The sequence below is a fragment of the Dermochelys coriacea genome, chromosome 16 (assembly GCF_009764565.3).
Source record: "Dermochelys coriacea isolate rDerCor1 chromosome 16, rDerCor1.pri.v4, whole genome shotgun sequence".
Lineage (NCBI taxonomy): Eukaryota > Metazoa > Chordata > Testudines > Dermochelyidae > Dermochelys > Dermochelys coriacea.
Window position 1 is genome coordinate 7,338,608 of NC_050083.1, and position 14,648 is coordinate 7,353,255.

General features: G+C 42.1%; 1 protein-coding gene across 15 annotated transcripts in view; it reads left to right on the plus strand.

Annotated features, from left to right (window-relative positions):
- CACNA1B (calcium voltage-gated channel subunit alpha1 B) overlaps positions 1–14,648 on the plus strand; it is a 505,831-nt gene that overhangs the window by 390,648 nt on the left and 100,535 nt on the right. For all 15 annotated transcript variants that reach the window (XM_043498957.1, XM_038374486.2, XM_043498961.1 and 12 more), the window contains 5 exons: positions 1,525–1,742; positions 3,846–3,972; positions 8,271–8,400; positions 10,416–10,475; positions 12,918–13,024. In XM_043498957.1, coding sequence (XP_043354892.1) covers positions 1,525–1,742; positions 3,846–3,972; positions 8,271–8,400; positions 10,416–10,475; positions 12,918–13,024 — 642 coding nt within the window. The remainder of the gene's footprint in view (positions 1–1,524; positions 1,743–3,845; positions 3,973–8,270; positions 8,401–10,415; positions 10,476–12,917; positions 13,025–14,648) is intronic.

A 14,648-nucleotide genomic window follows, 5' to 3' on the forward strand; every position in this document is an offset into this window, starting at 1 on the left:
TTTTTCCACCAAATGCATCCGATGAAGTGAGCTGTAGCTCACGAAAGCTTATGCTCTAATAAATTTGTTAGTCTCTAAGGTGCCACAAGTACTCCTTTTCTTTTTGTGTTAGAAGTGACGCATTAAACCCCTTTCTGGTCATTATTCAGTCAACAATTAAAGTGCTGGAAAACTTAAGTGCTCTGGCTAATTTTCTCTTGTTCAAAATAGCTTCGACAGCCCAGTCAAACTCCCACTGAAGTCTGTTACAAACCTCCCATAGACCTCAGTGGGGAAAAGGATGAGTCCATTATGTCCGAGCTGGTAGGTGTGCACTACGTAATGGTGACCACATTTAGTGCATTGCTGTTCTCTAAGGGCTGCAGGAGAGTACACAAACCATTCTATTCTCTTATGTTTCATTCTTATTAGAATTAATAGAAAACTTAATCACCATGAATCATTTAGAATATTTAATAAAGAAACGAGGAAAGAGTACAAAACTGCCTTTATTGCGCTGCTAATCTAAATGGAAACAAATTAAGTTGGGAATCATTGGAGTGGGCATAGTTCACCTGTGAAGTCCTGGTAAAAGAGTGGAATTGACATGATGATCTCTATATAGTGCACCTTCCAACTGCTTCCCAAAGCACTTTACAAATGTTATAGATCAGCCATACACACTTTACCCATTGCTGAAATGCAGCCACTTCTAAAGTGGAACTCAGCAGCTAGTTAACAGCAAAGTGCACCTTTCCACAACAGCTTAGGTCAGGAAGTGAAGAGCACCGGGTTGAAATGAAACTGCGGGGAGATGAAATGGAATGTCCTAATTTGCAATCCAGCCAATACAGAAAGGCTAATTTGCTTACTGTTGCAAGAGTGCCAGGGGGAATCCTTACTGCACATAGCTGGGACCTCAGTTTTATGTCTCATTAACACAAAAGGCACCGCCAGCCGCCCAAAGCCTCCAAACATCATTTGTACAGCAGCTAGCACGGTGGGGCCCTGGTCCAAGATTCTGACTAGCAGGCGCCGCGATAATACAAATAATACATAATAACAACAACCTCATGCTTGGATGCTGGTTCAGTCGGACTCAGATGAGAAAGAGTCACTATGGCTCTGTCTTCACTAGGAGCCTGGTGTGTGATTCCCTGCTTGCGTACACATACCTGTGGCAGCACTCATTGAGCCGGTGCCAGTATAAGTAGCAGTGGGGCTGCACGACTGAGCTGTGCCGAGTACGTACCCGCTCGTTTCAGGTCGGTTTGTATTCCTCCACTGCCGCTACCCATGCTGCTGCAGCTATACAGCTATTGATACTTGTGTTAGCTCGAGTACGTGTACGTGAACAGGGCACTCACACCCCTAGGCTACAATGTGGACGCATGAGTTTCCCCCAGAGATCTTCCATGTAGAGACTGAACTGGCTTAGCTGAGAAGATCTGACAGGCATATCCTATGGTGGTCTGGCTGCAGGGCATGGGTTTTCTCCCTGCTTTGGTCTTAAAGAGGGTTATAATCTCTGCTGTTCTATCTCAGGGAAGCTCCGTGTGAAACAGAGGCTGGGGGTAGCATGAGTGTCATCCCAGTACATACCCTGCCCAGCACCTACCTGCAGAAAGTGCCTGAGCAACCAGAAGATGCTGACAATGAGAAGAACGTGACACGGATGACTCAGCCACCACTGGACAAAACCGCCACTGTGAACATCCCCGTCACCATCACTGCACCTCCCGGGGAGACCACTGTCATACCAAGTGAGTGCCCTGGACAGCCTGTTGGTCTCAGTGGAAGTTGTGGACCGTGGGCCAGATTTTCAAAAACTGCTCTGTCGATTGGGTGTGGAGCTCTTTTGGAATCCCACCCCTCTGGTGCGCATTGCCACACTGTGTAGACGAGCCCTCACACTGACTTGGTGTGTTGATCTTGGGCAAGTCACTTGGGGCCTGATTCTTCAGAACAGATGAGCACCCACAACTCCAGCTGAAGTCAGTGGGTGCTCACCACTTGTAAAAATCAAGCCCTTTAAGCCCTTCTGCCTCCATGTCCCCAAATGAGAGAGAGAGGGAGAATACCTGCCTCAGAATGGTTGAGCCTTTAATTCATGAAATGTTTGTGAAACACTTTGAGAACATCCAAGCACTACAGTGTGGTGTTAGTACCAACAGACTGGTTCTCCCCTCAAAGTGACTAGGACAAGCCCCATGTAGCACATCAGCCGAAACATCACTATCAAGACGATTGAAACCAAACAGCCTGTGACCCTAGAGCGATGGTCACTTTTCTGTGGCGCAGCTGTCAGCTGTGCACACCGAAAGCTTTTCATTTATCCAAAGTGAGTGCTAGGGAAGGGACAGCGAGTTTAAGCTTGTCACTTGACATGTGCTCTAATTAACGAGGACTGGCGTGCCTTGTCTATGTGCTTTCATTATGACTCAGATGAATGAGAAATTGGTGGTTTGTTCTTTGTCCTTTTCGAGCTTACATCATGGATACGACCATTACAAGGCCCCTTTCTGAAGAAGATGAGAAGGCTGCTTCTGTTTTTACTCTAAATACAGCTTTTTCTTTGTACTGTCTGATTTGTATCTTCAGGCCCCAAGTCTCTTCCCTGCTGCATCTGTGTAAAGGGGCATGGAACGATCTCCTAGAAAAAACCTGTGGCACAGAACTTTATGTGCAGCCCTCCCTTGCTTGTGGTCCCTGGCTTGCAGGGAGGGAGCAGGGGCAGAAGGGATGTTCTGGGAACATGACTGGAGAGCTCTTCTGAGCAAGTCGTCGTAACTTAGAATAGCCCCTGGAGCTGCTGTAAATTGTGCTGGTAGCTGGGCCTGGAATACAGGAAATATAATTAGGCTTAAAGCAGTCTGCACTGTGCCTCTTAGGCCCCTGTTTGTACTCTTCCTCTTTGCTCTCTTGACCATATGAGATGTTCAGTAATTCTACTACATTCTGATACTGATGTCTCTTTCAATCTCAGTCTTCCCTAGTTCTTTCTTCTCTTGTGACGTTGACATATATCTGATTTGAGAATTAGTAAGGAATTTACTCAACATGTTTTGGAAAAGGATTTAGGGGGTCTGTCATTTGTTCATGCTGAAATACCGATTTGTGGGGTGGGGGGGAAATAAAAAGATTGGGTGGGTAAACCATAAAACCTCCACTAAAACATCACAAGAGAATGACTTTTTGGACTTATGAACTGATTGGCCTGTGTATGCAGCAGGTATTTGGCTAAGAAAAGACCATGTAGCATAAACAGTGTCTCTAGTTCATGTTTTAGGCATCTGACTTCAGTAACAGTCTTAACACAGAGAAGTTCAGGCTTTTCTCAATCACAGAATTATCAAAGCAAAGCTACAGCTTGCTTATTTGAGCCTTCCAGATCCATCCCTGCTGCTGGTTTATATCCCATGCATCAAAAGATTCAGAAGCATGCTATCAGTTAGGCTCATTATCTTTTTTTCATAGCACCTTAGCTGATTCTCTATCCTTACCTACTGGATTATAGAGATATCTGGTTGTTTGGGATCAAATTTCAATCCCCATCTTGACAGACCCTTTATATATAAAAAAAATAACCTTAAGAGTTGCCTGCATTTGGGCATTTCCGAGTCATTTCTGAAATATTGCTTGTCAGTGAAGCAGTTAAAGAATAATTTATTTGTACTGTATATTATACTATAATAAATAGCCATGCTAACAACAGACAGCTAGTAGGTTCATTATACTTAATCAACATGTTTGAAAGCTGCTTTTCTTTATTTTCTATATATCCAGCAGTTGAAGAACATTTGTGACTGGGATGTGTTTACATTTTTGACCTGTTTGATGCCTGTTTCCTTCAATTCATTTTGTAGTGAACAACATTGAATTTGAAAGTAAAACGGAAGAGAAGAAAGATATGGAGATTGACGACTTGACGAAAAATGGACCTAAGCCAATCCTGCCTTATAGCTCCATGTTTATCTTAAGCCCTACAAACCCGTAAGTCTTCTACCGCCACAGTGCCTTTCCTGTCTTGTGCACGTGAGTGTGAATATGCCGAGAAAAATAATGTACCTTTACTAGCTCTCTGTTTCGTCACATCCATTGGAAAACTAAGTACACAGCTTGACTGACCTACGAACCAGATGCACCATTTGAGTTGGGCTTTCCTGGGGTAATAAATTACCAATGGAAAAGAGAAAAAAAATCCCGGAAGAGTCTGAGCTTCTCATGGTCAAGTTAGTGAATATTTGTTCAGTGATCCATCAGTGGAGACTATGAGCTCGCTGTTGTGGATTGCTCCTCTGAATTTCCAGTCTGACCAAGAGCACATACCTTTGTCAGCGATCTGTTTTGGAGGATGGAATGTCTGTAGAAGAGGAGGAGTTATGAGGAGCAAAGGGCTGAGGGAAAGTGTTTTTGAGACCAGCGAATGCAGCCTGGTTCCACAAACACCTTCCCCTGTAGGATGTGGTCCTCTTGCCAGCCCTGTAGCCCCACATCACCATAGAAGCTGAATTTCTGGGAAATTGCAAGTATTTCTTCATGAACTGAGGCTGACTATAACATATAGGGTCTGTTGGGATTATAGCACTTCTGCTGTTTGCGGCATCTGTGTCTCATGGGTAGCTTTGCACTTTGACTCTGCATGTAGAGAACCGTGTCATTCCCAAGTGCCGCAGGACTAGACAGGTACATCATCATGAGCTGTAGGAGTTCTAGCATAACGGGCTGTGAGTCATTTCAAGCAGTAACTTGGGGTTGGGGCAGAGGTTAAGAACCTTTGCCATCCCCGAGGATTGCTTGCACTATTTGTGATAATTTCTCTCTGGATTAAACCCTGATTAGATCTGCTTTTCCAGCTCTGGCCTATAATCACATTCACCAAGATCACCTGACTATGAGTGTATGTGTAGTTGGAATACATTGGAGACCGTGTGTGTAGTTGGAATACAGACTGCTGTTCGGTAGCCTATAGGAAATGAATTGAGGGCTCAGTCCACTTCCCACTGTCAGCATGGGCTTCTCTACTTTGAAAAAAATATCTGACTTCCCTTCTACATTTTCTGCAGTTTGTTCCTTCAGCTGTCATTAAGGATTCATGGAGGGTTGTGGTGGCTGATTGAAAAGTCTGTGGAGATTTCTGTTTCTCAGAATGCTGTGAACACATTGTACTAGTTCTAACAATAGCTTCAAATACAACAAAACATCCTTTGATGAATGTGATAATACACAGTTAATGTGAGGGAAGAGTTTAATCTGATGTGCACACAGCATGGTACAAAAGAATGATGAACTTTCTGGGAGCAAAGAAATGTTGGAATTATGGGGCTTGGATCCTGGCTGGCTTAATTTTAAACATTATTCTGCCTCGAATACTTGGCTGCTTGTTCTGCTTTGCATCCGCTGTGGGTTGACTGCCTGGAGTGAGTCTTAGGTTGTGAAACACCTGGTAACATTACTAAGCTGCAATAGCAGAAAGAATACAAAGTCCTGGGCTTAGAATGGACTGCCTCTAGCCTGGTACAGACCAGTTAGCGTAGGACAGGTGTTCTCAACCTTTTTTCAGGTAACCCCCAAAACACACCCACTTTTTCTTCTGTTACCCCATCTCGCAGAAAGCTTTGAGCCCCATATTCCAGTATCCTTTGTGCTCCATTAATCTTCCTTTCCTTCACCCCCCAAGAAAAAAAACAACCACCAAAGGTGTAATACGTAGTTCATGGGACCATATATGGGCAAAGTAGGCATTAACATACAGGGCCATGTGGTGCCCAGCACTGTGAAGGTAAGCAAGGTGAGTCGAGGCCACAAGATGCCTCCCATGAAGGAGCCAAATGCAATCCTATTGTGGAGCATGTACACTGATCCCTGCAAATGTTGTGGCTGGGGCTATTGGGAGGAGTAAGGATGAGATCGGCCAGACACAGGGAAAGAAAGCTGCACCCTCTGCAAGAGTAATGCAGCTGCCTATGGAACATATGCTTCCCTGGAGACACAGCCAGAATTCCTCTCGAGCTCTCCCGCTGCGGTGTGGTCCCTTAGTACCGCACAGCACATCCCAGCTGAAAAGGCCAGAATCTAGCTCTCAGTGTTTGTCAATTGGATGATTTCGTCTGGTTACTGAGCCCCTTTTCATTCAGAAAGTTACTTTCAATGTAAGAAGGGCTAAAAACACATTGAAATGAAATGTGTCACACTCAAATGGTCAGAAGCACCCAAGGGTCTGAGAAGGAAGAGGAAGAAAACATGGTTTTTCTGGTCCGACACAGGTGATGGTTGGGTGTAGGTTCACATCTCTGATTCTATTTCATGAAGCAGTTCCTTTCGATTTTTGAAGGCTGGGACATTTTTCCACAGTCTCTCTTTCTCGATGGTGGTCTTTCCAAGCTCTGTTGTGCTGCCCAAAGCACAAAGCATTTTTGAAAAATATAATTTAAAACAATGGTTTTTAAAGTACCAACGGTTTAAAAATGCACATACACATTGAAAGTGATTGATAACATGCCAGTCGTAGTTTACAAATATTTCTGCATCTCAGTACTTGTTATGAATGACAAATAACTACTTGTTATTTCTTTGATGAATCCAAGTTCAACATGTAAGTTAAAGTTATGAACGTTGTGGGTAATTTCACTTCTTTAATGCCCTGAAACACCAGGATAGTTCTCCCTTATTGTAAGATACATACCAAGAGCTTGGGGAACTCTGTGAAACATTTCCATGACTAGAAAAGGAGGACTTGTGCCACCTTAGAGACTAACAAATTTATTTGAGCATAAGCTTTCGTGAGCTACAGCTCACTTCATCAGATGCATGTAGCTCATGAAAGCTTATGCTCTAATAAATTTGTTAGTCTCTAAGGAGCCACAAGTCCTCCTTTTCTTTTTGCAAATACAGACTAACACGGCTGCTACTCTGAAACATTTCCATGACTGTTATTTCAGTATTTTTTCATAACCTGTTCACTTCCGTTGATTTGTGCCCCTTTTACATTCACTATCCATTACTAATCTAGCAACAGGAATTACTAACGTAAATACTTGCAAAAACGAAATTTTAAAATCCACTGTACAAATATTTGCTAAAGGCAGATTTTGAATTGTACTTGAATTACATGCTCATATCATAATGTAGTTGGTTACTTGGTTACTTACATACATTATCCAATCGGGGAATAGAAACAACACCAAGTTTATTATTAACTAACCAACACCATGCAAATTTATAATTTTGCGTATTTGCAATTAAACATTTGCAACTGAGTGCCAATCAAGAGTTATTTGCTGAAAGAATTTGTGAATAGTTTTGAATAATATTGAAATACCAGAGTTTCACAATTTTCTTGCAGATGATTCACAGTAAAAAGAGGCTAAATTTACCAGATAAATTACTGGTTATGAATTAGTTGTCCAGCTCTCAAATATTGTAGTAAAGAGCATGGTAGAGATGCCTGGAGAGAGAGAGAGAGAGAGAGAGAATAAAAGCATTACATTGCAGTTATGAAACACTTTTTATCTGAGGATCTCAAAGCATATAGGAAACACTGAAGTCTGAATCTTCAGTCAAAGGAATTTCTTGCATGAGTAAATACTACTATGGTCCTGACCCTGCATCATTCAAGTCTTTTGGAGTTTTGCCACTAAACTGAACAGGATCAAGTCAAGTCTTATGCATACAGGGGACATTAGTGCATGGCAAGCTGCGTTGTGAACCTACAGCACAGTGGTTTGCTGTGCAGTAATGTCCTGTATGGATACTGCTACAACTCATTGAAAGTTCCATAGTGCACTCTCACATACTGCTGTTGGAAATAGGAGGACGGCAAAGCATGCTACAGAACTTTTAGTGCACTATAGCAGTGCCCACGTGGGCCATTGCTTGCACATCAAGGTAGCGTGCTGTAGATTCATGCCCCAGGTAGCCTCACGCTAACGTCCCATCAAGATCAGCCCTTAGTAAGAACTGCAAAATTGTGCCCCAGTAAGTTAAAGTTCTTGATGGTCCTGGGATATCCAATACCACTGTCACCATCTCACAGATGGATTAGTGAGGTGAAGAGAAGTGACTTGCCCAATGTCCCACAGCAAGTTGGGTGCAGATCAAAGAATAAAGCCCAGTCCTCATGACTCCTAGTTCCCCACTATAATCATGATAAAATTCCCAAAGCTTATATTCTTGATAAGCAATGTCCCCGTCCCCCCCCCCCCCGCCACCAACACCATGGTGCAGACACTGAGGGACAATAGCAATGTCAGTGCTTCCATCTCCTTTATTTTATTTTTTTGTTCTTTCAGAATCCGACGCCTGTTTCATTACATTGTGAACATGCGCTACTTTGAGATGGTCATCCTCATCGTCATAGCACTGAGCAGCATCGCCCTGGCTGCTGAAGACCCTGTTCAAGCTGAGTCTCCGAGGAACGATGTGAGTAGTGACCCAAGGGAACCAGAATAGTCTTGTTTTGCTTGTCTGATAGGAGGTGTGGACACCAGAACACAGATTTCAGAGTGTGGGGGTTCCATCCAGTGATACCAACATGTATGATCTAGTGGGTAACACTGGACTTGGGAGTGCAAACCTGGGACCCTCGGGAAGTAAGATCCCGCACCCCTGACTGCCAAGTATAATACAGAGAGAAGATAACAGCCACCAAATCTGTCTAGAATTGATGCTGGATAGGTATCAATTAGGGTGAGACTCACACTAGCATAATGACAGCTCTCGGATTTCATGTCTCTTTCTGAAAAGCATTGCAGACCCCACATTGAACTTTTTACTCGCATGGCCTTCCAAAGTAGTGGCTAGTCATTTATACCAACAATCTGGTCTGTCAATTTCCCTACCAAGAACACTGAGGTTCCTCTGTTTGAACCCCATCCACCTCTGAGAACCTGTGTCTTAGCTGTTGATTGATGCCAGCTGGATGGGACTGCCTTGGAAACCTGGAAAGGCTGTGTCTTCGCCAGCCCAAGGGATCGCTGCTGAGCAGTGGGAGGCATTTCCACACTCCTGAGGGTGGAGTACACTTCCAGGGTATTTTCATCATCGGTAGTATAGAAAGCAAGAGACTGAAGCCAGACTTCAGAGTGGCTTCTCCTGAATGGTTTGGCACAACAGTAACCACTAGGACCAGCACAGGATGGCTATGTTGTTTTTAAACAACTTCAGAAAAATACATTTAGGGCCCAGTTTTCAACAGGTTTCAAACCAGACTCTGAGCTTACACATCCAAGTGATAATGCACACACAAATGGGCATGCACCTTATATCGACACACAAACCCCACAGCTGCAGTCACAGATTGGATGGCTGGGCATTTGTAGTGTTAGCAAATAGGTACCCATTGGGTTTCTTGGAAAGAATCTACTCCATGTCATCAGTATTTGGACCAGAGTACTCAGATGCTGTGTCAGCTAGGCACTAAAATGAAGATGTTTACCAAACCTCTCCACTCGTCTCATGTGATTTTTGAGAATGAAAGCTATGTTAACTTACGGGCCCAGATTCAAATACTCTTGCCCTTCAGTAACACCTTACTCCATGAGAATCCCTATTATCAAGGGTATCAGAGGAATCTGGCCCTAAATTAGCAACAAATACAAGCAAGGTCCAGCTGCTTGATTTGTTGCACAAACTGTGTGCAAGGAATGGATGCAGTCAATTGCAAGTGTAAAAGTGGGCATACAAAACCAGAGACTTGGACTGAAAATTTCACCCTTAAAATCCAAAGCAGTTTACCAAGAAGATTATCTAACTTATAGGTGTGAACCGGCAGGTGTTTCACTTACTGAGGCCTAAGTTCAGGATTCTGCCTTTTCCTAACCCCTAAAACAAATCAGGGAGTTGTATTCCTCAGAACATAGGTATTGCCATAATGAATCAGAAAAGGGAACCACCTCGTCTCATAGCCTGTTTCCAATCTGGCCAGTTCCAGAGGTTTTGGGGAAGGGTTCAGGAAATTTACTAGTTAGAGGTTGGTTTATGCCCTAAACCGGGGGATTTATATATCTTCCTTACACTCCAGAGGCATTAGCAATGCTATCATCAACTATTGCAGAGGGAAGCACATTTGTACAAACGTATTGTCAGGGAAGCAAATTAGGAAAAGATTTTCAAATATTTTGATTTAAAATGTATTCACTTTGCTATTTTAAGCCTGCTATGTACATGTGCACACAGATGATTTCTCACATGTGCATATGAGCTTTTGGACAATGATTTCTTTTTTTTTTTTTAAATACTATTTCAGTTCCATGGAGGGGACTCAAATTTGTGGTCTAAACTACCTGAAAGCATCCCATGAAATGGGTATTATGCAGTGACACTGTGGTAAATATGCCACTGCTAGAATTGACCTTCCATACACTCTTTTTGGGCAGATCATTTCAGTGATTCTGTACTTAGTCTCCTTTAAATACAGATTTCTCTTTCTGACTTAGGCGCTGAAGTATCTGGATTATATATTTACGGGTGTCTTTACCTTCGAGATGGTGATAAAGGTAAGAATATCACCATGGGTATTTCTTCAACTTTTCAGATTCACTGTGGTATATTTTCAGGAGTCCAGAGCCAGGGATATGAATAGGGCAGAGATGCCATTCATGCTTGTCGAAAAATATTAATAATAATAAGTTCTACCCATTATGAACAGGGCTTGGAAACAGCTGCATACACCCGTACATCATACCAGCATTTTTCTGTAGCTACTGTCGTGTTCTCCAGAATCTCTGCTTTTGTCTAAAAAAAAAAAAAGTTTTTTTGCTGTTATGCTTGTGAAGAAAATCTCAAAAATGTGAATGGAGTGTGATGCAGAAATGTCAGCCTGAGTTTGCAGATACTCGGAATCCTAGTTCTGAGAAGTGTGAACAGCTCCATTCATCTCAATCAGGTGTAAACTCTGAGGCTCAGTGATGATAATTCAAAGGTCAACATTAACTATTTCATCCCACACATAGGAACAGAGAGTGAAGGGATCACAGATCTACACAGTGTATTGTGAGAAATCTCTCATTTTGTTGCTGAAGACATTTGGGAGATATTGACACTGCTGGGGTTCCAAACACAAATAATTTATTACAGTTCGTTCTTCCTTGGGCAGCTCTTTCTACCTATTACAGTCAGGCAGTTTGGCCCCAAGGTAACTTCCAGCAGATTTGCCTCTGTGGATGTTATTTAATTTAATTTTGTGTAGCTGGCAAAGGACATAAGACCAGCACACTACAGTATGTATGTATTAAACAACGAGAAAGTGAACAGTACAGGTGAATGTATATTTGAGAGAAGACCAAATTACAAGAAAGGATCCAAATTGCTCTATTCTCAGGATATGTGTTTATTGTACCAAACTACCACACAATGTGGCATAGGAAATGGCCAGGAAGTGGAAAATTAAGGGGATTGACAGTCATGGAGTTCACTGGGAAAGATATGTGTAAGGAAGATTACAAAGTGTCTGCTTGTGTAACCCACACACCTCCTGGGTGTGGTATTCTGTCCCATCTAGTGGCACCGAGACCACTTAGAGAGAGAGAGAAAATGAGTTTGCTCTACAGCCTTAGCTAATAGCCAGCTGGCTTTTAGATCATGCAGTAGAGGCTCATGCACTAAGCTCCAGAGGTCCCCAGTTCGATCCCGCCTGCCAGCGACCGGGGTCCGTCAGCATTACAATTGCACTGCTCCTGACTCAGAAGCACCATCATCTGCTTCTGAAATACTAACTTCTCTCACTAAATTACAACAGCAACCCTCCCTTTCCCCTATTGAAAACCTGTCAAGAACAAAAACATCACTACTATGTAACTTTTGATATAAAACTACTCAAGATAGTTCAATCCAAAGCAGAGTGCGAAGAGCTACAAAGGGATCTCACAAAACTGGGTGACTGGGCAACAAAATGGCAGATGAAATTCAATGTTGATAAATGCAAAGTAATGCACATTGGAAAACATAATCCCAACTATACATATAAAATGATGGGGTCTAAATTAGCTGTTACCACTCAAGAAAGAGATCTTGGAACCATTGTGGATAGTTCTCTGAAAATATCCACTGAATGTGCAGTGGCAGTCAAAAAAGCAATGAGAATGTTGGGAATCATTAGGAAAGGGATAGATAATAAGACAGAAAATATCATATTGCCTCTATATAAATCCATGGTACGCTCACACCTTGAATACTGCGTGCAGATATGGTTGCCACATCTCAAAAAAATATATTGGAATTAGAAAAGGTTCAGAAAAGGGCAACAAAAATGATAAAAGGCATGGAATGGCTGCCATATGAGGAGAGATTAATAAGGCTGGGATTTTTCAGCTTGGAAAAAAGACGACTAAAGGTCTATAAAATCATGACGGGTGTGGAGAAAGTGAATAAGGAAGTGTTATTTGCTCCTCTCATAACACAAGAACTAGGCGTCACCAAATGAAATTAGTAGGCAGCAGCTTTAAAACAAACAAAAGGAATTTATTTTTTCACACAACACGTAGTCAATCTGTGGAACTCTTTGCCAGAGGATGTTGTGAAGGCCAAGACTATAACAGGTTTCAAAAAAGAACTAGATAAATCTACGGAGGATAGGTCTATCAATGGCTATTAGCCAGGATGGGCAGGGATGGTGTTCCTAGCCTCTGTTTGCCAGATGCTGGGAATGGGCGACAAGGGATGGATCACTTGATGATTATCTGTTCTGTTCATTCCCTCTGGGGCATCTGGCATTGGCCACTGTCGAAAGACAGAATACTGGGCTTAGATGGACCGTTGGTCTGACCTCGTATGGCTGTTCTTATGTTTTAGAAGGAGGATTTATGAAGGGACCTAAATCATTTGATCAAGGATACAGGGGTTCACCTCACTGTAGATAATACATATCACTGCTGTACGTCTGCATCTGGAGTTGGTTCCTGTGTTTTTACATGTGTCATGTTAATTTGTTTCCTCTGAAGATGATTGACCTGGGGCTGCTGCTTCATCCTGGCTCCTATTTCCGTGACCTGTGGAACATCTTGGATTTTATTGTGGTCAGTGGGGCCCTGGTGGCATTTGCCTTCTCGTGAGTAACTTTTCTTTAGAATCTGAATTTCCGGGAAAGGAGAGAGGAGGGTAGATGTGACACTGAACTAGAGCCATTTAAAGCTCGGTAGTTGTGGTTCCATTTCACAACAGGTTCATGAGTTTCACAGCACCATTTTTTTATTTTAAATTTTGGATCAGAACAAACTTAAAACTTCAAGTGAAATTTTCATTTTCTTTCACCCAAAACTTAGGGGGAAAAGACCTTTCCATAATGTCAACCTCAATTAACAAGCTGTTCTAGATTTCATCGAAAGTTCACCGCGGTGTGTTTTGGTCCCAGCTACCACTCATTGGAATCTGGACCCATGTTTGTGACTTATTAGCAAGTTTCTGGCAGCTCTGAATATTTTTAAGCTGCTATGATTGAGAAAAAAATGATCACAGGAGATTGAGCCATTTAAGAAAGTGCATTTTTCATCAGATAATGTATATCTTTTAATGGAAGTGTGCAAGTCTACCCTATATGTTACAGAAATAGAACCATTTCTAAACAGATGGCCAGATTTACTGATGTTCTTTGGTTGATTTGCATAACTCTGACAATGCAAAACCACCATAAACTCATCTTAAAGTTAAGATAGCATTATGGTTGTTTTACATCACTGGAGCTACATAAAGTTGCCAGAGCATCCTGGTGAATCTGGCCCAGAATTTTTTCTTCTTCTGTAGTTTCTGAATTCCTTCTGTGTTATGTCCATGAAATCTACATTTTAGATCTTTTGTTCCAGTTCAATGGCAAATGCTTCAAAAAGCAAAACCCAAATCTAAGTTGATTTGACCGCAGTCACTGAGACTGTGAAAACAATAAGATGCGACAGTCATCTATTCCCTCTTTCTCCAGGGGGAGAGAGTATTGGACATAGGTTAATGGAAACTTGTATTAAATCACAGAATTAGATCCTTTAATCCTCTAAATTTATTTTCAACAACATGATGGTGACAAGGACTTTCTCAGAAATGTTTAGATTACAGAATATGATCAAACTGTATCATTTGCCACCATTAAATGAAGGTAACGATGTTGACTAGTGTTTAGAGAAGGGGACTGTGAACTGGGAGGTCTGTGCTCTGTTCTGGACTTGGCTGCTAACGAGCTTGGTGATCTTACGGGCAAGTTATTTGAAGCCCAGATTTTAAAAAATTAATTCTAATTTTGGTTGCCTACTGCTTTGGGTACCCAATTTTAGGTACCAAGGGTTTGGTGTTCAGAAGGGCTGAGAACTCCTAACTCCATTTGAGGTCAATCAAGCACTCCATACCTCTGATAATTAGGCCCTGGTTGTGTAAAGATGTGTACCAAAATTAGAGGCCACTTTTGAAAAACTGACCCTAAACTTCTCTATGCCTGTGTCTCCTGATCTGCAAAAATGGATATAATAATATCTGTCAAGCTTTTATTTAGTAAGGCTTAGTTAATTAAGGGTTGTAAAAAAATTAGAGAGCCCCAGATGAAAGATGGTCTAGAAATAATGTCCATGTCTGTGGTCTATTGTAAATTCCTGATTTCCCTCTCCAGTAAGAATTCACACTTCCAGGAGAGGTTGGGAGGAGAGGAATCTAGTGAGCTTGTCCAGTCAGAGAAACTCTTGTGTGTTCTGAAG